Consider the following 27,271-nt stretch of genomic DNA (forward strand, 5'->3'; position numbering starts at 1 on the left):
GAGAAGAAAGGACAACGGAAGCTCTGGGGAAGAATCAGACCAGAAAAGAGGCCAAACTGTCCACAGAGGAGTCCAAGAAGATGAAGATTCATAGAGGTGATGAGAGCAGAGAGGCTGAGGCAAAAAGTGAAGCCTCTGGTTTAGAGAAGCAGGAAGAACAGAAAATGAAGAACAAGGTAAACAAAGTCCAAATGATCAGACACAAAACTGTGAAAAGGTGGGCGAACAAAACGCAGAAGAGGAACAGTGGAGATGGATCCCAAAGATCTGTGAAAAAGGGAGAGAAGGCTGGTGATCAACCTGTGGCATTGGAGGAGGCTGCTCAGATATTCAAGGTGAGTTTTCACTTTCTCTTCATCTGTGTGGTGTAGTGTTGGATAACCTGTCATGATCCTCAGGCTTTGCATGCTTCCTCACCACTGTGTAACTGATTACAGGAATCTCTGTGACCTGATTAAAAGTCTTTTGGGATGTTATATTCAACAAAACAATGGGGTACAAGCGCAGGATGTGTGTAATCCACTCAAGGCTGAATATGCAAGAGCCTGTGAACTATGGTAGTTACAATACAAGTTAAGAGTGGGGTTTTCCTATGATCCATCCACGATGACTGTTCTAATCTTTTATATGATCAAATTTAGAACTACAATAATTAGTCAATTAATCAATTAGTTGTCACATCCTAAATTGATGACCAGCTATTGTAGTAATCAATTTTTCATTCTGAGTCATTTTTTTAAAGATAAAAATTCCAAATTTTCTGATTTCAGCTCCTGAAATGTGAATATTTTCAAGTTTCTTTAGAAAAGCTGAACTATCCCTTAAATGTGGCTGTCTCATCTGAACAGAACAGGCCCAATATTTGGTGTACAGTATATGACACTTGTATAAAAGGTATATGAACTCTTTTTTTTTTTTCCATTTGCCCTTTTCACAGCTTTTAAATGTCTTCATGGTTTTGAAAGGACGTAAGAGTAACACAATATGCAGCTGGCTTTTATAAAACAGGTATGCTTTTAAAAGAAAAAATCACTGTCATCCCGATACAGCCCTGTTACCACGTAGTTATCACATGGCTTATCATTATCGTACAATTTGAATATTAAAATTCCCTCCAAGTTTCCCGCCGGACCGCTTATCTGCAGGACCCATATAAAGAGAGAATCAGGGAACATTCTAAGAGCTAGTGAGGCAAGTGAGGCAAATTCCACAACAAACATTAGATATCACATATATGAAAAAGTGTTTTTATTCTGAAGCTCAGAGTCTTTTCCACTCTGATGAGATAGAAATGCAATAAATGCAGCAATAAACGCAAGATTACTTTACCTTTAATGGCAATCACCAACATTAAAGTTCCCAAGTAGACAGAGATGCGGAGTAGGTATTAAACTGATTCACAAACTTGATGAAATAACAGAACATATTTCCTACCAGAAGAGGGTGAGTTTACAACAAGACCATAGCAAATGCAGAAAAGACCCCTTTTGTCTCTTGCATCTCCAACATAAAAAGGATATTTCTGGATGCATAATGTTCAGTTTTGCTGGACTGTAAAATTTTGTATGCAAACTCTTGAATTGTAAGAGATTGTGCCATGTTTTCCTCAAGATCAACTTCCTATTTTCTCTTAGTAGAGAGAGTGTTGTCTAGAGAAGACTCCATCAAGCCTTGGTAAAGTTTAGACGTGAATTTAGTTTCTGATGGTCTTAATATTTTCTCTATTACAGAGGCCTTTAATTTACACGTTAGGTGAAATTGTTTCACCTTGTGGTAAAGTGAACTGCACAAACAGGTGGATCAAGACTGGGAAAAGAGGAGTGTCAGAGTCACCTGCTTTACAGTACATCAGACAGAAAGGAACAGACTGACAGCACCACTGAAGTCAAGATAAGTCCTTCTCTCGACAAACAAACAACTTGAAGACTTCAGGTCAACAGCACAGCAGAGCCTCTGAGTACAACCAGAGAGTACAATAATTAAATGGAATTAATAAGGACACTGGCAAAAAGGCTGACATGCTAGTTTTTCTGTCTGGGCATTGTGAGGTGTCTACGCCAATTTAACGCCTAATCACTAGTGCTGACTATTAGCAGTGTAGTTTTCACTATGGTGGAAGTGACATTCAGACATATCAAAATATCTTTTTGACATGTCATAATGTTAAAGATGATATATTTCCTAAAGCAAACACAATAAATGGCCTCATATTAAATGATCTCTTTCAATCATCACTTGTGACTCACTAGAAGTGTGTGATGGTGTCTGTGATGGTGTCTGTATCAGGTATACTCTGAGTATACCTGATGAAAGTTGTCCAGACTGAAACGTTGGATATTTAATAACTCAGCAGAAAGCGAGACAGTGTGTGGGAGTCTTTCTGTGTTTTTTTTTCAAGTTGCACATTCAGGTGTGCAGAGATCTTTTTTTAAGGGGGAAAAAGTTTGATAACCACTAGTATATTTGTATATACATATGTATATGTAGCGAGAGAGAGAGATTTATGAAGTGACAGCTGAAAAAAATATGTTTTTTTTCGTGCTCAGATTTTGCAGCTTTAGTTAAACTGAAAACACAGGAGAAAAAATCTAAACTGAAAAACATCAAAACTAATTAGGTTTATTAAGACCTTTTAAACCTGTAGTGTGAAACAACATATACAGATATGAGGGATGATGCCAGCAGAGGGTGCACAAAGTGCAGGAAATGAAAAATGAATGAGGGAGACAGAATCCACATCTCACAACCACAAATTATTACCCAGAGTTTCTTTTCTTTTTCTTTATGTTAGAACATAACAGTAAAGTGAATAAAGTCTCTGGTAACATCCTCTCTGCCCATTAAATAAATAATAATTATAATTAAAAAAAAACTCACGTGCAAAAATAAATAAATGACAAGAACCAGCAATTCCACATTTCTTTCTCTATCTAAATATACCTACACACCACTTTTATTATTATTATTAAACACTCCATGAATGTTATTTTTCAACAGCTGAAATAAAGTTGCCAGTGTGAACCGTCAGATAAGGCTTCTGCATGCATGCTGGAGACTCACAAGCTCTCCTCCTCTCCCCTCTCCCTCACCTCCCTCTGTTGGCGAACACTGCCCTAGCGCTCTCTGATTGTGGTTGCTATGGTAACGTTTACATGCCTTCAAAATAAGATGCAGATACACCATACATCTTTTTAGATACATCTTTTTAACAGCAGCCTCTCCTACAAGTTCACGGCAAATGTCTTTAGTGGCGGGCAAGATCAATTCTTCACCAACAGTGAATGGCTTTTTAGCCTTAGCAATACGATTAGCCACTAAGCTCTGCAGTACATTCTCATTTACTGATGTGGTGGCCCTCAGTAATTTCTTCTGTCCTTCGTGTTCATGTTTTTTTCTTTCAAAATACTCCGGGGGCTTGTCTTTTAATCCAGGGTGCTTGGTCTCTAAGTGGCGAAGCAGTTTTGAAAGCTTCATTGCCTCATTAAAGAGCCGCCGCATATTATGCAGAGCGGGATTGGTGTGTGGGAATCACCTGTCGCGATAAATCCATATTTCAAGTAGGACTCCTGGTATTGTCTGTTAAAAGCTTTCTTTTTCTTGGAAGTCGTAGGCTGTTAAATTTTCGCGCTCAAGTGACCGAGATATAACCGAGAGAATCCGGTCATTTTTCAAAATAAAAGATTTTTCAAAATAAAAGATCGTTCAGACTCAGATAATAAATAAAACAGAAATAATTAATTATTTCTTGTGCGGCCCGGTACCAATTGATCCACGGACCGGGGGTTGGGGACCACTGAATTAGAGATATGTAAGTGTATATATATGGCCTGAAAACCACACCAAAAAAACCCTTCAGTCTGGCCTAACTTGCAGTAGCACACACACACACACACACACACACACACACACACACACACACACACACACACACACCCTCACCCCCTTCCTCCCACAGCTCACAGTTGTCTGTTGATCCTCCATTCATTCCTGGACCGGCCCAGCTGTCAGTCACTTCCACGTCACTGCATCTCCAACGGCTGCACACTACTGCTGGACAGCTCCAGACACTGAGCTGGGATCAGTTTCTGCAATTCGCCTGCTCACTGCAACAAGTGATCACAGATTAAAACTACTGACCCTGAATCAGTTCCTCATATGACACCTAGGGAAAAGGAGAGAAGAAGGGAACTAGACAGGGGAAAGGAGAGAAGGAAAGAGAGGAAGGATGTATGGTAGGAGGAGGAAGAAATGTTAGCCAATCAGCTTCTTAGCTCTCCATCATCAGTCAGCCAGGTCAGATCTGCTCTCAGAGACACAGATTTAGGTTTTGATTAATTAAAAAAATAGGAGCATATTGTTTAGCCCCCAGGGCAGACTCATACAGTAGAGAAGCTACGCCAGAGGAGACGGGGGTGGGGTCACATCTCCAGCCACCAACAGAGATATCCAATAGAGACTGGGGGGGTGAGAGGGGGGGGTACCCCGGACCATACATTTCCTCATCCAGGGATTATGCAGCTCAATCAGACTCTGGCAGATTATGTCTGACCAAAACAGACTCGACCAGAGACGGAGATTAACAACTATTTCCAAATAGTTGTGTTGGGTGAAAACAATCAGCTTTGTGATTGAGAGCAAAGCTACAGGCATCAAATGGCCCACAGATGTAAAAGCGACGGTTCTGGAAGATAAATCTGCTCCACAAATCCCCTCAGATCCATTAGGTTCAATATGTTTGAGAGGTTAGATTGTAATTGGCTTGATTTTACTAATCCAAAATATATTAACAGAAAGCTCCCAAACCCAATTAGAAGCATCAAAATATGTCTCTGTTGGGATAATTAGAAACACTCATAGTGTCATGAACACTAATCCAAGTTAAATGGATCAAATGCACAGATTAATTATTAATACACTAATTATTAATACACTTATGCTTGAAGTGCTTGGCTGTTGCAGTTGCCACTGACCATATTGTGATACACTCTACGACAATGTTGTTTTTTGTGTGTGTCAGACGTGTAGAGTACACAACCTTCAGGATCAGCAAACACTGCAGAGTGTAGAATATACACAGCATAGAGTGTTGTTCAAATGTTGATAATGAACATATCTGGGAAGTCACAAAGATGTTGATACTAAATGCATCAGTAAAACTACAACATTTATTTTCCTTCCATATCTGATCTTGTAATATGATAACTTATGCTTATATTTAGGCACCAGCATGTCTTGGTTAAATGGTAACTCAATGGTAACGCTGTTTTTTTAACCTGTAAAGATCTTAAGAGTGTAGGAACTCCTTTAAAATGCTTAGTTTAATCTAGAGAACAAGCTGCAGAGAGCAAGACTTGCCACGATCATCTAAAGTGTGTGAGTGTTTTAAACAGAGATGCAACAGTAGAAGTCACTTAAGATAGATTTTCTACATCTTCTCTACATCTTCATCACCCTCATGTTAAAAGTCATGTCTGCACTGCTGCTGTTAACGTTACACCATGTATCATCTAACGGTGTTATTCTGCCGTTTTTTACTGTCTCTTCATTTTATCAGCCACATATGAGACAGAAATGGCTTTAACTAATGTTACAGACTGTCTGTAATTCATTTCAGTCAGCAGTAAAACAATAAAAAGTATTATACTCTGCCAGAGATCATCTTACCTGGATATGACTCCAGAGATGAAATAACTTCATGTTATAACCAGTTTAAGTTTGAAGTCAGAATACTGATTGTCCAGTTCAGTGATTAATGATTTTATTAATCTGCATCAGAGCTCCTTATGATTTAAGGTCCAGTATTTTCTGATCAGGCATCTGACATGGAGTCTATGAAACAGAGTGGAAATCACACTAACTTTATCATTATTCTAAAGTGTGTTGTGTGTCTATTTTTCAGGATGATGATTGAATAAAATATTGAAATATTAATCAGACAAGTTTTTGATTTATTTTCAGGTAAATTAGTTGTTATATAATTGAATCATTAAAATAATAATAGTAATTATAATGGGACATCAGAGAAGCAGAAGGGAGAAATGACTTGAAGAGTCAGAAAATGATCACATCTATGAATTTAGGGTAGGGGTTCTTTCTCTTATGTTGTCACACACTTAGAAGAACAATCTGAGCTCTTCAGTGGCACTTTTAGCGGACGCACTTTGATGGCACTCGGTTATATTACAAACTGTTTCACGGCTGATGGCTGCAGTGGTCTCCATCATTACTGTACCAGTTTTAAACGTTGTCCTCATCAGTCACTGAGACACAAAAAATGTGTTGTTAACAGTAACAATACTTTTTAATTCCACAGTATTTAAAACAATACAATGCTAACATCCAGTAGTATCAGACTTTATTCTCTTGGCTTGCACCTGCAAAACTAGTCAGTGTTCAGTGTTCACTTTTTTAAAACAAATAAATAATTATAAATAAATTTTGAGTCTGAAAACTTTGGGAGATATTAAAAATACACTTAGAAATTTTAATGTTTTTAACTAGGAATTATCTTAAGCAATTTTTGTTTTATCATCTTTTTGTTTTTTTCCTGTATTGTTTCTATTGTATTTCTGCTTTTCTGCCTAATGTAATCTCAGCAATATTGAAAATAAGGGCCGACCCTCAATGTATTCCCAAGAGGTTAATAAAGGTTGAATGAATGAATGAATGAATGAATGAAAAAACTTTAAAAAGTTAGTTATTGTTGCTGTTAAAGTTATTGTTGTGGTATCAACTGAGGTATTGAGTATTGTTACTGGTACTGTATTGCAGAGTCTTGAAACCAGTGTGGTTATTAACGTTGAACTGAAACTATGATATTTCCCAAACATTAACCAAAGCGCTTGTGTTGCATAAATCTAACCACATGTAAGGATCTGGATGTGAACTGCAGACTGTGGCCATCACCCACCTTGATCACCTGCCTGACCTTCCTGAGACAGAAATGATGAAGTAGAATTTAAAAAAAAAAACCTTTTGTTATCCAGTTGCTAAAAATACTCAAGGCTCATTAAGAATAAAGGCATACAACAGGATTATAATTATTTTCACTGTCAATTAATCTTCCATTTATTTTCATGATTAATCAGTCAATCGTTTAGTCAACAAAAAGTGACTTCTTTAAAATGCTTCTTTAGTCCAGGCAAAACTCAAAGACTCTTCATTTACTGTCATAAATGGCAAAGAAAAGCAGCAAATCCTCACATTTTTTTGTAAAATCTGTTCATTTTATCAGTACAAATGACAAGGACAAACAATCTTCCCTCCTCATACCACACAATTTTCCCCAACACTTCCCAATAACACAAAAATAAAACTCTCATATATAACTAACAAAAGTGAACGTATGACAGCAGCAACACAACAGTAAAACAAAATATAAATAGTAGGACTGACATGAAAATTATTAGGAAGTACTCCTAATGTCATTCCTCCAAAGGTGATTATATATAATATTCTATGAGAGAATAAAAGATGCTTGCATTTTTGAGAAATGTAATAAAAGCTTTCCAGATTTCCTCAAACACTCTTTTGTCTGATTATAAATATCTAACTTATCTTCTTTAATGTTGCCATTTCATTTGTCCATTCTTGCAATATGCTATTTGGCCTGCAGGATGCACATGTCTATAAGAGTTTATTCTTTCTTCCTTAGTTTTCAGTTTGAAGGATATAAATCTAAGGTTTGAGAGCAGTGTGTCCTGCTGTGATAAGTCTGTCTAAAATACTCCCACACTTGAGATGATCGTGGCGAGGCTCTCTGCAGCTTGTTCTCCGGGTGAATCCATGCTCTGACTGGGCGCAGCAGTTCATAGTGATGCATCTATGCACGTTATGCAAATTGATGTACTTTCACTACCAATGACATTGATTATGTCAATGAATTGCCCTAGACCTGCATTCAACAAATCAATTAATTCAATTCAGTTCAATACAATAAACTAATTGTTGCAGCTCTGTTTAGTATTACACTTCAGTAATTTTAGATGACTTGCAACAGATGTCAAACTGATGCAGCAGAGGCTTACATATCCTGTTTTAGTCCATAGTAAGGTCAAACTATATTTCCCATAATGCAAATCAATGGTGCCTTTTGTTAGAACATCTCTGCCTGGTTTTATGGTTACATCTAACACATTTCTGTCCCATTTTGAATCTGCAGGCTACAGTCTTCTACCACCACCCTAACAAACACTAAGCAACCACACACTAAACACACTAAATTACATGTATGGTTAAAAATCTAATGTTGCAGACCTCACCTAAGAAACACGGTTGCACAGCAATGATCTCATCATTAGACATGTTTAATAAGTTGAAATTGAATTAAAGCTCCAGGCTGCTGACAGCGGTGCAGTGTGTCTGTGGGGAGTGTGGAGTGGAGCTGCAGGCTGGATGATGAGTGACACCCTGAATGTGCATTCCACTTGATTTGCTCAGTGCTTCAATTCACTGATGGTAGTCCTTTCATCCTATTAGCTCCAAATTCCTATAACTGGGTCTCTAAATGCATGGGCCCCCATATCAGGGCCGGCCCCTGCTGGGAGGGCATATGGGCTCCTTTGTTGGCAGGAAGGGAGTGTGTGTGCAGGGTCCACCAATCACTGCCCTCGCCTGGGGAGTTAAACAAATTGATTGGCAGGCTAGTGGCGGCCAGTTCCAGACACTGTGGTCCCTATTCATCTCCACACAGAGCACAGAGAGCTCTGCAGTGAGGCAGCTGAAAGGCTCAGCCCCGAGGCGGACTCAGAGCAGTCGTAAAAGGGGATTAGCTTATTCTTTAAACATACACTTCCACATTCTGTTACAACACACAACAGAGCCTCAAATTTACTCCCACTTCAAAGTGCATGTTTGGAATTCATCTGTGTTCATCAGCAGTGAGGTGGGAGGAGATCTGACAATTTGGAGCCGCTATTGGCTGCTATAGAAAAAACAGGAAGTCTTTGAAATGTTTTAGTTTCATTTTAAACTGTTTGTCAGAGAACATTGTCGGTACCCCATCTTATTTTCAATGCACATTCTACTTAATTAAGTACTTTAAAATAATGCATTTTTATGCACATTTTGAAATATCGCTGAAGAAAAGGCTGATGGAAATGCAATATCATTGAAATTGCAATATGGCTAAGTGCAGTATACAGATTGCAGAACCAAATCTCACTTTTTCATCATGATAAATGAAATATAATCGTAAATTATATATAAATAATGTTAAAACTCTAAAAAACAGCTTATAATGAGGTACTGTAGTCCTGCAGAGATGTCCTGGCCAAATAATCTTCTCCAGATATAAGAAAACATGTTTGTTTGGTTCAGATTCCAACAAACAAATCCCGAGTTATGTTAGGTTGTCTTGAAAGGATGTAATACTCATAGATCAGTACTCAGTTTAAGCTCATTTGATTAGAAAAAAAATTGACTGCTGTTTCCTACTGTGATTATCTTTGCCAAATCCAAACTAACCTGTTTAAAGTCACACAATAACAGACACAAACTAACCACTCAAGGCAGTGGTAGACTAGAAACTCCTGTGTTCTGTGAGGCAAAATGTCAAAGGAGTCAGGTGGTTTTGAAGAGAGTAATGTTTGACTTATATAACAGCATTTTAGCATTGGAAAAGGCTGTCTGATTACAAGGTAAAATGGTGTAAATACTTAATAAATTTAATTATAATATGTCTTTTTTTAGGTGTCTAAAATAAGTGTTGCTGCTGACCCTGTCCACAGCAGTACATTGCTTAGCTTCCTCCACCAGTGCTCCTGCTGCTTCTCCAAACTGGGGGCATGTCATGTGCATTATACGAATTAATGGTTGGAAATTATAACGTTATGAGCAAATAAGCATGAAACACACTGACAAACAGCATATTTTCACTATTACTAATATATTGTAGGAATATTGTGTTTATGATCTCCTCTCAAATGACCCAAAGCAGACTTCCAGGGGAGCCCATGTCCTTTTCAGGGGAGCCAAGCTCCCTATAGTTCCACTGCAATTCAGACCAGGCTTATAATGCTTGTTACAGATCTAGAAAGTAATTATTTCTCCCACTTCTGGTGACAGTGCCTACACTGTAGCTGCAGCCCAAACAAGCTGATGAAAACAGTCAGATAGGAGTGGTCATCTGTTGATGCCAAGGTGAATGGCTCAGTGCCCACACAGATTAAGCATGCCAGCAATTAGCCAGGGCCAGTCAGCCAGCAAGACACCAACACATGGAACAACAACTACAACTGGCCAACCAAGCAGAGCATTCTGGACAACACAGCAACACACACACTGAAGCCCAGATGCTAGCCACTAATCCCTGCGTGATTGTTGTGTTATTTCTTTTGTCGGGGCTGTTTATGACGCTCTGTCATGCCTCTGACTGCATGCAGTTAGCATTCACACACTCTGCCTCATGAAGCGTGACTTCTGACACTGGCTGAATTGATTTTTCTCCCCACCTTTTTATGTCCTTTTCTTTGCGTGTCACTGTGTCGTTTTGCCAACCTGAATGAGAGTGGGTGTTATGGGGGCCTTTGTTGCCTCCGCTGTATTGAAAAGGCTCTGGACTCCTTCCAGTGGAGGCAGAAAAGCTTCCTTTCACTTCGGGAAAAAAGTGACGATTTCCTTTACTCAAATATGATCTCTGCATACAAAACGCTACTGACGTCTTTCACAGTGAATGAAACCAAACTGAGAGGGAAAGATGGGGGGAAGAGAGGGTACAGGAGGGGGCACACACACACACACACACACACACACACACACACACACACACACACACACACACATATATACAAACACACAAACCATCTTTCACAGTGCTACAGTTATATTTGTGTGTAAGTAACCTTTCCAGCTCATTCTCACTACCAACTTGTGTAATACAACAGCTTGGACTAGGCCTGGACAATAAAACCATAGCCATATCTATCAGAGATACACACATGATCAATAGCAATAAGAAAGTACAAGGTATGTAGTACAAGGTTTGATAGTTTCACTTCAATGCACTAAATGCAAACCGTCATGAAAGCATGTAATTGCCTCAATGCTAAGCCTTGCCTCTGAATAGCAACTGTTCAATCATAGGTTGAACCGCAATAACTAACTGTAATTAGAGCTGTCAAGCTTTCCATTTCTGTCCATGTTGAAGGTGTGCAGGAGGCTCTGAGAAGGGCTCCTTGAGTTTGGACCGTGGCATCTTTTTTTGTCATCTCTCAAAGATGTGAAACACAAGAGCACACGTATGGTGAATGGATTAAACTCTGTCTTCATCTGCTCTAACATAAGCTGCAAAAAGTTAGCATGGCTGACTAATGAACACTAACTTACCAGCTGCAGTGACTTCACCTACAGACAAACGTGTTAGATACCCCTGCATCTGCATTTGTTCTGTGGGGGTTTGAGGAGGAGGATGTGGGCTGATGCAGAAACAAAGTGGGCTGACAACAATGAATCTCTCTCTGGCTCACTGTCTCAGGTATAAGCAAGATTAGCTTAGCTCTTATCCCGGCTTTCTTCCATGACTGTGGTCTGGCTGGGTGACCTGTCTCAAAGTCCGCTGCATTAATCAAGTCCCTGTGATTCCTGTTCCCACATTAATGGGTGTATTTCTGTCATCTATCATGTAGATATACCTGCTGTATTTCACCATCTGACCAATGTATGTTGAGATGTAAGCTAGCTTTAGCCTCAGTCTATTAACATTAACGTCATATCAAGTATGATGCTACTGCTAACTTTTCATAAACACTTTCACAGTGTTCATGTTTTAAAACATGTCAGATGGAAACATTAAACTGTCAGCTGGAAACTTCTCGCCTGACTCGGCTGACATAAGCATTAGCTTACATCAGCCAAGTATACTTACACTTATGTTTATGAGTCAGTTTTTAAGTCAACAAAATCCACCATCATCAGCTAGAAATGAGATTCTGCTTTTGCTGGCGTCTCTAAGGAATCACAGACCTCATGTTTTAACAGTTACTCCCAATTTTGATGTTAAGTCTGCCACTCTTATCACTGTAAACTGCATAAATGCAGTCCAAGAATGGAAAGTTTGGCAGGCATAGCAACAGTAAATAAGGAGGGCAGTGCTTAGCAAAGGGTCAGTTAATTCCCCCCTGGCTCATCAACAGCCTGCCATGTCCTTTGATAATGAAGCAGGCTATGAGTGACACGCAAATAGCCAATCATTTAAATAGCCAGTTATAGTCCTAGGTGCTACAAGTGATGTGCAAACAACCAGTCAGTGTTGTTCAGTTGCCCCATTGACACATGAGACAACAGCATGCAAACTTAATGCAGATAAAACAGGACAGGTCAGCTTGGTGGTACAGCAGCTTTTTTGGATTTATTAGACTTTTAGAGGTCATACAGTGGGAGCCAGGCACGTGCAGAGGGGGGGGGGCGAAGGGTGCTGGAGCACCTGCCCCTTTGACCCTTGATGCCCAAAGTGCCCTTTTGTCAAAGTGTTTTTTTGTTTGTTTGTTTGTTTGTTTGTTGTAAGTATGTGTGTAAAAGTCTGTCTGTGTCGCCCAAAATAATAAATAAAACAAAATAATAATAATTCAGATCTACCCTCGGTTGGTCACATGAACCACGTAGATGTGCCCTCACTGCCCAGATGTGCCCTGTAGCTAAGCGCTGCTAAGCAACGGATCGCCCTCTACAGTTCAGCACGCGTGTGATCCGCGGACCACATGTGAGCATCATAGTTTTACTGTCACTGTTACTTTTGTATAAGTTATAATATGCGAAATCTCAATGCAGAGTTACAGTGAACAGACAGGACAGATACTGCTGAGTGCAGCTCATCTCTGTGAAGAGCGACTGATTTAAAAGCCGTCCATCGCCTTGAGTGAAATCCAGACCATAACTTTTTTCACTGATGTAACTATGCTATCACCAAAGAAACAGATCATAAAACTGTGATGTTCATTGAAACTTTGGTGATATCAGCTGTCTTAACTTCTACACAGCTCCTCTCTGCTCACCGGTGCAGCTCTGTCTCACCCCGTCTGTGACACAGTGTGTCTGCTGATTGATTGATCATGACTTCTAACCAATCAGATGTGTTGTGCTGTAGGCGGGACATTGAGCCAGACTTCAGAGCGTAGTTGTGTATTATACTGTACAGTGTATAATGATCTAATATATGTATAGTATATACATAGTACAGCACTGTATAAGTTTGAAGTTTTTAATATTATTACCATTATCATTACTATTATCATTATTATTACATTACATAACTATGGTGATAATTACAGACAGACAAAGATCAAACACAAGTGCATTTTTAAAATAATTTAACCCTAATCCCACCACTTTTTTCTTTTTTGCTGATCCGAAAAATGATCTGACCCGTGACTCAAAACTATGATACGATCCGTGAGCATCCTGTGACTCTGCACACACCTCTCATAAGTTATAGCCGCTAGTTAACCACACACAGCATGCTGAGGGGAAAAAGTTTCTATATGTTTCTTTTGTCAAGGGCAAAGTGCATTAGAGAGATGTATCATTTTACTGTCAAGTGAGTTGCAGTGTTTTCCTATGTTTCTAGAGGCAATGAGGCATAGGCTATTATTTCACTAAAACTATGCAATGTACATGCATAGTCATATAAATTACGACTATTACAGTATAAATACAACAACAATAACAATAATAATTAGAAGAATTTGAATTGTGATTTTCTCAACCTCTCATTTAAACATATCAGTACTTGTTTCTAACATTTGTATTTATACACACAAATTCAATATAATATGCATAAATATAAAATATATAACTTTTATAACCTTGCTGTCTTGCACAAAGTGGATAGTCAAACTGAATAAAAGCACAAATACATTTAAATACACGATTTCTATATCATTTTATTCTTTTTTTACTTTATTATTAGCACTACAAATAATAAAGGGCAGATTATGAATCAGCACCATGGAGCAAATTCGTGGCCCCCTTTTAACTTTGAGCACCTGCCCCTCCAAAGGTCTCTGCATGTCCCTGGTGGGAGCTCAGAGTGGAACTGCTGCTCCTATGTTGCAAGGAGCCAGGCGAGGAGAAGGAGCTGGAAAGCATTGCTGGTGAGCTGGACATCTGATCTTGATCTGCTGTCACCATGACCTCACCACCTGGATACACATAACAACAATTCATGCAAAATCAACAAATTCCGTGAATTCTGCACAACCTTGCAATTTTGTTTTGCAAGTTTCACAGGAGCTGACCAATCATCACAGCCACCTGTGCTCCTGAACACCGTCATGTGAGTTGTAATTGCAATATGATGTTAGAAGTAATGGTCATTATTCTTATTTTGTTTCAAAAAACATATTAAAATGACTATGGTGTGATTTTTGCAAGAATCTGTACAAAATGAAGGTGAAGTCTATAGAATCTGATTTGTAGGACAGGACATCCCTGCCTCACAACATTCATTCATTTAAAAGTTTTTAATATATATTTTACTTTTAACAGATATTGCACCTGTGATTTGAAAATTTCAGAAAACTATAATGCAATTTTGATCAAAATTTTTAATTAACTGTGAATCCCTTGAAGATGTAGTATAAAGAGCAGGGACGTCAGCATATGGAAGAGGTGGGATGGATGGATGGATGGGTCAGATAAACACAGGACTTTTACCCTGCAGGACAGGTTTGAATGGACACTTCTTAAATTCAGTTTCAGATGCTGATGATGTCAATTTAAATGCTTGTGATGTGTACAGTCTTTAGGGGCTCCTTCATTTATTTATTATTTTCATATAGCACCAGCTGGAGCTTGAGCAAGAACAGCTTAAAGGGATAGTTCACCCAAATTTGAAAGTTCAGTCAGTATTTACTCACCCTCATGCTAATTGAAAGTCAGGTTTATTTTGTTAGTCCACAGAACACTGCTGGAGTTTCACAGGAAAATAGTGTTGCAGAATCTCCCAGACAATGGGAGTGAATGGTGACCAGTTTTCAAATGGAAAAAAAAGCACAGAATAAAAACATAAAGTACCTCCATAGTCCTTGTCTGGTGTAATCCAAGTCTCCTAAAGCCCCAATATACCAAGTTGACTAAAAAAAATGTCAACTGCCTTTAAACTGCTACCCAGGACTTTACACTGCAACATCAATAATTATTTAACTTCAATCATTCAATTAATGTCTAGATTTTCATTTAATCTGTTTTCAAGTTTCCATCCCATGTTTCCTTTCAGCTGTTCAAATTCAAACACTATAATATCCAAATAATAATCAGATGGAAACTCAGCTATTGCAACCTCACTTTACAGGAGTCTCCTTATCTCTCTCAACAAATAACAGAATACACACACACACACACACACACACACACACACACACAGTATAATTGTGTGTATGTGTGTGTGTGAGTGGGTGGACGGACCCAGCTGCCAATGTTGGCCCTCTACAAAGCACTGACCTGAGTGACATGCAGCACCAGTATGAGGCACATTATCCACCTCAACAAACAGAGCCCCTGAATTATCCTCTTTGTATCTAATGTACTGAGCTCATTTCAAAGGAGCAGAGAGACGGACAGAGAGGGAGAGAGACAGCTTTTTATTATTCATTGGACGGAGTCGAAGGCAGAAAGTTGTTCTGTAGCTTTGTCCCAGAATGGAACTCATATTTGCTGCACAGCTGGAGCACCGTGCCTTTTGTGTTGCATATTAAAAGAAAAGTTGAAAAGACAGAGCGTGTGTCTTTGTGTGTATGAAACGTATGTCAGCATGCCGCTCACTGCTTCAGTCCTGTGTGTGTGTGTGTGTGTGTGTGTGTGTGTGTGTGTGTATGGCACTAGATTTATAAATCTGTCTTGTTGTTATACTTATTTATATTTTTTTCATTCTTGAGAATTTGGACAAAACTGTATGTTGAGGGAATTTTGATTTTTATTCTTTAATTATGCTGAAAAATACATTTTAAAAGATCAAACTCTGGTCTGTTAAATCTTGTAACAGGCCAACCTCCTAGTGATTACATTTTTTATTAAATGTAGACATCAACTCCTTCAAATGGAAAATTTGTCAAGGTCGACGTCTTACAGAGTTGACAAAATGTTACATTTTTTCATGTCAGTGTTGTCATAGTGAGCAGCCATTTTATTTTTTAAAGTGTCTCAGAGTCTCTTAATGTTAATCAAAATACACATTTTTAAATCATAATTCTTATTTATCTTTGATTTAGTAGGACTAGAGAGGTGACATGTTATAGCTGAGACACATCTGATAGAAATATTATTGAATGAAGTAGAAAGCATACCAGTTCTTGAGCAGTATTCCCTCCTATTTTAAATCAGGAAGTGAGACAGATCCTTAGCGTACAGCTAAAATGATTATAATAGCACATTTTTACACCTATGTTATCAGTAGGTATTATTAGTTTTTTATTTCAAAGTTAAGTTTGAAGTTATGAATTCTTGTCTGGAACAAGGCGGTTTTCTGGCACAGAGCAAGTTTAGAAATTAAAAAAAAAAAAAAATTGAGCAAACCAAACCATGTTCATAAATTACTGATTTATTAGTTTCTTCATTTTAAGGATTACATTATCTGTTTTTGCAAATGTAGTTATAGTAGTAGCTGCAGTAGAAGTGGTGTTTATATCATCTTAATCTAAATTTGAATCAATTTTAACAACTTTCTGTCCATTCATCCCTTAACAAGTTGGTTCAGAGATATCTAAATGAGTCATAGCTACAATGAAATTGTCTCTGGACATTTGTGGTCCACAGTGGATCAGCTTATCATCTTTCCTTCACTACTGCATGAAGTCAGATTCATAACTTGTACACAAACAGTTGTTAGTGTCAGGGACAGAGCAATGATCGGTGTGTCTGTCTCCAGCCCTAATCAGACTGCATTTTTAGTCCATCTACAGAATGCACACATCCAGTGTAGTATAAACACATCTGTCCACATCTGTTTAATGCAAAGTCAGGGCCCAAAGAAACATTGCATGACTCAGGAGTCACTGCAAACTCTAGACTTAAAGGAATAGTTAGGATTTTTTGAAGTGGGGTTATAGGAGGTACTTATCCATAGTCAGTGTATTACCTACAGTGGATGGCAGGCGACACGCCCCAGTTTGGAGAAGCAGCAGAAGTAACAGTGTAGGACGCTAAGCAATGTACTGCTGTGGACAGAGTGAGCAGCAAACTGTATTTTAAATCAATATCACTTAAAGTGTACACTATATTGAGAATATTTTTTACCACTTACTGTCAAACAGACTTTTCCAGTGTGAAACTGCTATATAAGCCAACTATCAGCAACCAGACTCCATTGGCAAAAACAGTAATTTTACCTGACAGAACACAGCAAACAGTCTGTTTGTGTTATTGTTTGACTTTCATTAAATGGAACGAACCATTTAAACATCAAAGTAGCTGCAGAGTGAGTTCTCCTCACTTTCGTTCTGCTACTATGTGAAGTCATACCATTCACTTGGTAAAGTACAGGAAGCCGCAGGCCAGGGGTAAGTCTGAGTGAAGCCTGGATTATACTGCCAAAAGGATACATACATGGAGACACCATGGATGTGCAGTAGTTTTGACATGGAGGCAGCTGCCCGGAGGAGGACAGTCCTTGCCTGGTCAGGCTTTGAGATATCTCACTCAGAGCATCTTAATATGATGTAGTCTCTGGCTTTTGTTTAATATCTAGTGTCAAACAAACTGCACATTAGCTTGCAGGACTTAGCTTTGTTTACTACTGTATATTACCTGAACATCCCACCAAACCCTTTTCAAAAATCTGGAAGTTCAAGAAAACATGGCCTGATAGCTCTGCTGTACTCAAACGATTAAAATGTGCCCTCTAGGGTGCCCTTCTACTGGACAGAATGCGACAAAGTGCCCCTTAAAGTGCCCTTACAGTGGACAAAATGGGTTAAAGTGCCTTCTTGGGTGTTCTAGTGGAGAAAACACAATGCACACATACCAGAAAATTGTTTAGCTTCTGAGTGCCTTTAATTGTTAAATAGTTCCCTGCGTGTTTTTATCACAGAGTTGTAGTAGTAGTTGTACAACAGAACGAGTATAATCTAAACAATGATTTGGAACATTTCACTTTAAATACATAATTCATAATTTGTGTTGCACTGGTGCCCTGCCACATACAGTTGTGCCATTTTTATATTTTTTTGCCTCTGTCCAACAGCTAAATTTGATTCAACTGACAGAATTCTGGGTTGGGTACAGTCCTGCTGAAATCGTTGGACACAACCCCCATAATCAAATGTGGGAAAGATGGGGGGAGGTTTTTATGCAGTACTGACAAACAAACTGGCCACTTAGGGAGCAACTGACCACTGCTTGTCTGATTGTACATGTACTGTATGTACTGTCCTGCATAAATACATAAAGAGAGACGGTGCACACTCAGTGCAGACTGCAAACAGCCGCAGTGTTTGACAACACTTGTATATTTGACCACTGTCGGACAACGTGTGGGAGCTCACTGAGAGAAGACAAACAGCATACAGGTGGATTCACAGCTTTCAAGGGCTTCTTTATCTAGCACAAATGTTTGACTGCCATTCAGCATGCTTATGTAACTTGGCCAGCCACCTCAAGGGCTCCAGCAGAAATGCTAACAAAACTAATACACTCCATATCTGTTAGTGATTGATGAGCTGTTCACACCAGGGACAGTCATTACCCTCTCTGATGTTTGTTCACACAATTCAAGACAAATTTCATCTGGAAGAACCTACAGAACCTTCATGGTCTGTTATTTTTTACAGTAGCTCTTTAGTCACACCTGCAAGTGATCAAAGCAACACCACTATGTTTTACATCAGTTAGCTTCAGGAATATATTTATTGTATTATCTATTATGTAGAGCTGCAACAATTAATCAATTATTATATTAATCAACAACTATTCTGATAATCGATTAATTGGTTTGAGTAATTTTTTTTAAGAAAAGAAGTCAAAGTCAAGTCTGAGGATGTCATCTTGAGCTTTGGGAAACATGGATCAATATTTCTCATAATTGTCTAGCATTTTATAGGCAAACAACTATTAATTGAGAAAATAATCAACCAATTAATCAATCATGAAAGTAATCATTAGTTGCAGCCCTACAATTATAAAATATTTGATTTGTCAGCGTGCAATTCAACAGACCCCTGCTTCCTAGATACCTACTTCTTTCAAACCCAAAACCTTCAATTTGTAATGCATACTGAGTGATACATTTGTTTGAGAACTTCACTAATTTAGCATCCCACTCCTATAATACTGACAGTTTCAAAATCAGATGAAAATTGATGCAGCAGAACCTGAAATATCATCTTTTTTTTCCCACAGATTCTTCTCCCTTCCTTCTCAAAACTTGCAGCCTGCAGCAGAGATAAGGAGTGGGCTGCAGAGGTCAGTGAGCTCAACTACTTTGTGAGTCCACACAGCAAATTTTTTTTTTAACTTGTAGTTTTCAGCCTCCACTGATGCTGACTCAAGTGACATCATTTGAGGACATTTATCAGACTTCTCACAGCTCCCTGTAAAGGCTTTATTCTGCTTTTTCACATATGTAGGAGTGAACATCATGCCAAAGTTGGCATAAATCCACTTTAGTTTTACTTAATTCTCTCTTTTATTTGACATAACAGAGTTTTATTATTCTAAAAAGTAAATTTTGCTAAGCTTAATGTGAAATTTTTTTCTACATTTAGAATAGGTTGTAAGAATGAATTCCCAATGACAGTTGCCTGTGAATATTCTCATTCATCCAGGTCATAGTTATCTTAAGGGATTAAATCGATCGCAACTGGACTGGTAAAATTGTCTTAGAAGACGTTTCGCCTCTCATCCGAGCAGGCTTCATCAGTTCATGCTCATCAGACTAGATAGGACAGCTCTAGTCTGATGAACAGTAGTTGGAATTCAGTTATTTATCCTCTAGGAGAGGCCGCCTCCAGACCAAGAATGGTTTCACTCCCTATTGTGAGGCCTAACGACAGTCGTTTGGGTTGAGTGGGGTGAAACCCCAGTGAGCCAACAACCGTCATTGGGGGGGTCTCACTCGTTAGTGTTCCATTCTGTTCTAACGATGGTCGTTAGGGGCACCTGGAGCCAGCCTACCTGAAAAATGTGTCCAAATGATTTGTTTTAACTGCATTATCTGTTACACTATTTGCCCCTGCAGGTGTACTTCTTAGGGCATTTCTGTGTATTTCTGTAGAATCGGTCAATACAATATGCATCACGATACAGGGGGAATGATTCAATATACTGCGATTCTGTAAGCAAGATGATTTCTTCTTTTCATCTAATTTTAACAAAACTTTTACAGTATAAAGAACACACCACGATATGCATAAAATCTGAGATTTAAAAGTTTACTTTTTTATGCAATAAAAACAGTGAAGATAAAAAGCAACACTGCTATCTAGCAGTCAGGGGTTTAAACACAACACAAAATTAACCCCTGCCACAAATCTTTGCATGTATCGATACAGTATCACAAGACATACTATGATATTCAAGCGTATCAATATTTTCTTACATTGTAGTCCCTGTAATCTCCTTATCTGCACAGGACTGGTATTCCCTGGAGACCTCTAATAATTTTTAATGACAGTGGTTGTCTTTTCTACCATGTAAATCATTTGGAAAGTAAAAATTCAATGGCTTCTATATTTCTCCAAACACAAGTAAGTACTTGGTTTCAGGGGGAGATTACAGATATTTTAGCAAATATTGTCCTTAAATTAAACAGCGTCTTTAACTTAATATTTAATGCAAGTCTAATTTCACTTGCTTACACTGAGTTTCTGGTACTTTTTGCCCTCATACTTTATTCTATAATGTTTTTTTGGTGGCAGTAATGCACAACTAGTTTTCCCCTGGTAATCAGTTTTCTCATTTATTTTAACTAAACTGAATTTGCTAGACTTTGCACTCTATTAAGGTATTTTATATTTTAAAGTTATTCATCCTTCTATAGGTTTCTACATTACATTATTTGACTACACTCAGGTAACATCATATGTCTTTGGTATGGACTAGTAGCAGTAGGGAGATTCACTGAATCATGGGTTCAGTGTGAACTAACATGGTCAGGGTGAGGGGGTTTCACTCTATTTAAAGCATATTATCAGATTAGCTGGATGCAGCCTTGTTTAAATGCCTCTGCTGGCATCTGGTCCCAGTGGATGTGAGGAGTATTAACTTCACATTACCAGCTCAGTGAGCTCTGTGTTAACCTCACAAAATGTGGAGTGACAAGAAAAAGCAAAGAGCCACCTGCTATAGGCTTCTCTTTCTATACTGGTGTGACTAACTTAGGGAGCTGAATCCAAACACACACGCTAGAACTTTGAACTCAGTGGTCTGGAGGTCAGAACCTGGTCGGGATGCTGTCAGGACGAAGAGGGGCCCTCTGGGTTCAAGTGGACCAAGGGACCAGGGACAATGGGGCTTGGACACACACGCACACAATTGAGGCATTGCCCCTCCGTTCTTGAGGAGCTCTTCTCTGTCTCAAACCTCTTTGGGTAACCAAGATGAGGGTAAAGTGTCAGAGCAGAGGTTTCATGCCCTGTCCAGCGACCCACGTCAAGATCAGGGCAGGGTGTGAGCTAGTAACACTCAGTGATGGCTGGCCTGTACAGACTGATTAACAAGCTGGTGGTGCAGTAGTTTGTTACAATGCGTTGTCTGACCTCATAAAAAAGGCAAAAGATGTTCCACCCAAATGCAGGATGAAAACCCTGCTGTCATCGAGATGAACGTAATCTTTTTATTATGAAGATAACAGTGCACCCAATTCAAATGTTCAATTGTCAGTGATGTCAGAGGTCCTCCAGACGTTTATTATTGCATATCCATGAAGACGGAGAACTTAAAGGACAGGTGAAATATCCAGACCTGCTGTCAAACTGGCACTGCCTCTGTCCATCAACTTCAAACCAGCTCAGTTGTATGTTTTTGCTTCTAAAGTGATTTCTACAACCAATCAACATTTTGTGTAAAATAAGTTTTCTACAAAGAATACTTGATACTGATCAAGATGCTCAATGTTTTCTGATAACACTGTGGCCCCGACTTAAGCCACAGCTGTCTAACCACGTCTTTGTGTTTGTGTATATGTTCATTTCTGAGGATGTATGCAACCATCACTCCAAACACAAGTTGACTACGGCCTTAGAGTTCTAAAAGGCTGCTGTTCACTGAGGCTGGATACAATACCAGTATCCTTGAAGTAATACTGATACCAATGGAGTCCTTCATTTTAAACCTTTTTTTCAGGGGTTCTTCTTTATGAATGCCAGCGTTATAAATATTCTCTCTGTCTACAGTATCTGTGCATAGCAACAACAGGATGGTTGAGATTAAAGAAAGATCACGGTTTGGGTCTGTGATAGGACACAAACTGCGCTCTCTCATATGAAAGTTGGGGGCACTATAGGAGCCACCGCCACCACCCCAGCCTGCACACTGTTATTTTCCACCTCTCTATATAAAAGACACACTACTTACTGCATTGATAGTCTCACAATACAAGACTATTGAAGAACTTGCCACTTCCTAGGGCTGGGTATAGGTACTCAGAACTTATTTAAATATCGATTGAAATAACCCAGTACCAAGTTGTATCAAACATTCTCCAATCAAATGATACCTTTAACCAAACCTTTTTGTACCCATATCTAGAAAGAAATTTACATGTTTACATGTTTTGTTTTGTCTCGCAGCCAATTACTTGAAACATTCTTCATAAAGAATAAGTAGAAGTAGTAAGAAGAAGTAGTAAGAAGAAGTACTCCATTGGTGTGGGTATCATTTTAAGGGTACTGGTATTGATACTGGTATCATCTTTTTTTAAATGATACCCAGCCCTACTGCCTACAGATCTGGCATTTCTAAATGTATGGTAATTGTTACAATGGTGGCAAGAGTAGCTGCTAACAAGCTTACAACACCACCATTTTTTCATGAACACACCTTACCTGAAATGATCCTCTGACCCTATCCTCCTCCATACACAACTTCTCTTTCTTGTTATGTTGACCACTGAAATTTTCAGTGTTATAATAATGCTATTGTCCTGTTACATTGTAATATAAAATGACCTGTAGTACTGACTACAAAACTCTTGAAACAGTACAGCATCTTAAGGCATCAGTGTGCTGCACCAATGCCCACAAGCTTTTTGGGAACTTTTTGGGAGCTTTTTTAACTACCTGGAGTTCCCTCTTTTCAGGCATCTTCTATAAGGCGCTGAAAACTGCAGTTATTTAGCATCCTCTAAAAAAAGCCTTGCACAGATGAGTCTATAATTAGCAACTACAGAATCATCTCAAATTTTCCATTTAGAAGTAAAATAATGGGAAAGGTAGTCTACCAGCAAATGGGCTTCTAGATGCCATTTTAGATTTCAACCTTATCACAATATGAGACGACTATCATTAAAATTCTAAATGACATCTGATTAAACACTGACTGGTAAAAAGCTTGTGCCTCTAGATCTCAGTAATACTAACTGACAAGTTGTCGTTCAAGTCTTGAGTTGAACAAGTTGCACCTTCAAGAGAGGGAATACTTAGTTTCACATGTCAGCTATGTATCTGAGCCATCTAGCATGACATGTGGAGTTCCTCAAGGCTCCATCCTTGGACCACTGTTTTTTAATAGAATTATGCAGATGATACTCATTTTTATGTAGCACTTTCACCAACTGACAACCCTCCAGTAGAGCTGCTGTATCAAGGTATTTATTAAGTAATTGGTTGTCTGAACCAGATTTTTCTTCAAATAAATAAAGATAAAACTGAGATCATTGTCTTTGGTTCTTTGGAAGGTCATCTTGACTCACTTTCTTTTAAGTCGGAAATCTTGTCATCATTGTTTATCCAGGTTTTTCATTTTTAACAGCAATAAAATGTCAAAGCAACTTCTAGCCACGAGTAGGTGGCTGAAAAAACAAAACAAAAACAAAACAGAACAGCAGAATAGAGATTAAGAGCGCAGTCTATTAATGCAGGCAGTTCCTCTTACCTGAGATCCTGCTCTTGATATAATAAAAGGTGCTTTCATCAAAGATAACCTATACATATTGGTTCAAGAGCCCTGCCAACTAAATAATGGGAAACAAACAGCTCCAGAGCAAATGGCAGCATTTAAAACAAGTGCTATACCTCACATCAGTGAAAGTTCACCCCCACCTCACGTCTCACTCTGTGTTTGTACAGTCATCCATCAGATACAATAGATGCCAATAGATTTGAGGCTGTTACTGTAAACCAACAGGTTAGTGATGGGGATGCACTAAATGGCTTTATTGGATGTTATCAGCCTTTTCAGCAACACAGTGCCAGTTAATGATTGACATGCTTACACACTGAGCTGACTGAAACACATGGCAAGTGGGTGAAGCTGAGTTGTATTTTTTAACCTTTATGATATGGTTTCGTCGATTTCCCGGCAAGCCAACAGCAAATACTGATAACAGTTGGGTATATTGGCATTCTGCCACAGCCTTGACATGCTGATTCTACTGTTTTTATTTTATTATTTTTATTTTTATTATCATTTTTTTTACTTTCACTTTTGTAAAAGTAGAAAATGTGGATTTTTTTTAGCAACAAGAGAGATATCAACTAAGTTCTGTCAGGATTCCTAAATCTGTTCTGGTCCATGACCCCATTTTGAGAGCTATTAGAGAGCAATGGTTATGACTGTGTTGCACTGCTGTACTCTATTTTCATAGTTCATGAGATCCAAATATCTCCATCTCTAGATATCTACCAAAGTTACAGCCTCATAGATGTAACCTTAAGTACTGTGCACATGACATTTTTTGGGTTATTTTGGTTACTTAAGTTGATGTGTTAATTTTGTGTTTCTTATTAAGCCGTACAGTTTACTGGGTACATTAGTAGGAATATTTCCACAGTAATATGCACTTATATGTGCATATTAAATATGCAGAATTAAGTTACTGGTAAATACATAATTGTTTGGTGTCATTTATAGCACTTTAAATAGTATTTAATTTATATATTTGCATGCAGTATTTAAGTAGATTCTTCATGTCCCCTTGAGTCAATTAGTTCCTGTCTGCCATTGTTTTTGTGGGGATGAGGAAGTAGAATACCATATGCAAACAGTAGAGAGGGAGGTATGCTGTGAACCCCAGACTTGGATGTATTGTGCTGTTGTGTTATTTTGGTGATTATTACGTGAAGAGAAAAAACAGAAAGGCCTGCTTATTACCCACAGCCAGGAAGAACCAGTCAACACCAACAACCAATAAAAGAGGATCATGTTAGTATGAAATTTCCTGTTGAAAATCTGTAAAGCTATCCTTTCAAGTATGCTTAAGAGGCTACCATAACACACTGTGTTGACCATGGCTGTAGTTTTAAATAGAATCAGATGCACATTCCAGTCTGCCATATGAAGTCAGATGCACTGCACACCCATCTTCCACCTTGATTTGTTCACTCACTTTCCACTTTGCAACACTGGCACTGAACAGCAAACTGCACTGCACTGCACAGCACATTTATCTAATCAGTGTAATACTGAGCTGGTATGTGGCTTTGAAGGCATTTGGAAACATTTCAGTGGGAAAAATTTCAGTTTGGATTATTTACTTTAAAGGGACAGTTCACCCCCAAAATCAAAAATATGCTTCTCACATGTAGTGCTATTGGTCCATCTAGATTCTTTTGGTGTGAGTTGCTGAGCTTTGGAGTTAGTGGTGGTAGAGGTGTTGTATTGATTATAACGGGAAAGATAATCAACACACCTTGATCTGAACAGTTTGATGTAAGAACTTTTTTTCTACACTAGAATCTACCAGAACTTCTTTAGAATCTACTGCAACTACTATCTTTCTACCAGAAAAAAAAAATCCTGGATAAAACACCAAGGTCTGTGGATTATCCTAAGTAACTGGGTCATGTTTTTTGGAAGGAGACACTGGTGTGTTCAAAATAATTTCTGGTTGTTTGAGCTCCACAAACTGAGTGCCATTTAATCCCATTATATAGTATTATATCTCTACAACCTATATCACCCAAAACATTTAGATAGATGAGTAACACTACAGGCCAGGGGGGAAATGTGTATTTTTGATTAGGGGGTGAACTGTCCTTTTAACTTAAAGATTAAATTAAACATTGATTAATCTATCAACCATGCATTATGGTATGTGGGGGGTTTTATCACTGACCACAGTGTTTGCCATTAATACTGCTGAGCATTCCTGTGAAAATCTGCAATTACAAAAAAATAGTACTGGGTTTCAAAACTTTGGTTTGGTTGAAAATAGTCCCACTATTTAGAATTCAATACACATAAAAATCAATCAACTTTTGCTGAAAGAACACAGTAGAACAGTGATTCCCAAAGTGTGGGTTGGGGCCCACTGATGGGTCATGAAGGCCCTGCAGGTGGGCTTTGAGAGGTCATGAAAAATACATTTAAAAATAATGTTCTAAGTTTGAAATTACCATTAAATGTGCATGTTTTTTAAGTAATCAAAGCTAATAGAACAAAGCCATATGATTTAAATTCTATGTTGTTCTTCATTTATCTGATGTTGTTTTTACACTGTATTTGTCGACCTGTCACTTTAACATTAGACCATGTTTTTTATCTTATCATTGGTTGGATTAGTCTCGTGTGTGGATCAGAATTGTGATTAAAGGTTTGGGTGGGCCACAGAAGATTTCCAAATTGCAAATTGGGCCATGGCTTTCTGAAATTTTGGAATGGCTGCAGTAGAGGAGGGATTTTCAAACGTGTCAAGTGAGACTTGTTGGAAAAGTTGATAGAGGACAATAATGATCAAAAAAGAGACTCCTTTAATGATTGAATGTGGTGCCACCTCCCCTGTGAGAAAATATCACATTCCTCTTTAGGGCTACAGTTATAGGACACATGTCGAGTTATCTTCATCAGTGATAATGATGCATAACCCACCAATATTCCTGATTTCTTTATTTTACTGTTTTATCTTTACATCATTTGTAGTCCTTTGAGCTACTCAGACATGCCCAACACCAGCACTTGAGCGGAGTCGTCACTTGTCCACACATCCCCCATTTGCAAACACACAAAGGAGTTGTTGAAAGGCTAAAAGAGGCCACTTCACCACACAAGTGTCCTGACCTGACCTCTGTCTCTTCCTAGGAGACTATATGGATGACATCTTCAGCACCAGTGGAAGCTCAGCTTTGTTGCACCATGAATTCTACTGAGACTAGAAAATCAGCCTACCAGGACCTCTAAAAAGCTCCAT

At 38.5% G+C, this 27,271-nt stretch overlaps 1 protein-coding gene across 1 annotated transcript; it reads left to right on the plus strand.

Moving 5' to 3' along the window:
- Window positions 1-27,271, plus strand: LOC146318453 (uncharacterized). The gene is made up of 3 exons (XM_084733153.1): window positions 1-335; window positions 19,327-19,389; window positions 27,163-27,271. The coding sequence occupies exons 1-3, from the start codon at window positions 81-83 to the stop codon at window positions 27,259-27,261; spliced, it is 417 nt and encodes a 138-aa protein (XP_084589279.1). The 5' UTR covers window positions 1-80; the 3' UTR covers window positions 27,262-27,271.

This window comes from Lutjanus erythropterus, chromosome 12, assembly GCF_056507025.1.
Source record: "Lutjanus erythropterus isolate fLutEry1 chromosome 12, fLutEry1.hap2, whole genome shotgun sequence".
In the NCBI taxonomy this organism is placed as follows: Eukaryota; Metazoa; Chordata; class Actinopteri; order Lutjaniformes; family Lutjanidae; genus Lutjanus; species Lutjanus erythropterus.

What these genes read in the sequence shown, in the direction of transcription:
- LOC146318453 (XM_084733153.1), top strand. Translation starts at nt 81, where the DNA reads ATGAAGATTCATAGAGGTGATGAGAGCAGAGAGGCTGAGGCAAAAAGT. An exon ending in AGGCTGCTCAGATATTCAAG is followed by an intron (nt 336 to 19,326) that starts GTGAGTTTTCAC and finishes TTTTTCCCACAG; the next exon opens with ATTCTTCTCCCTTCCTTCTC. An exon ending in ATAAGGAGTGGGCTGCAGAG is followed by an intron (nt 19,390 to 27,162) that starts GTCAGTGAGCTC and finishes GTCTCTTCCTAG; the next exon opens with GAGACTATATGGATGACATC.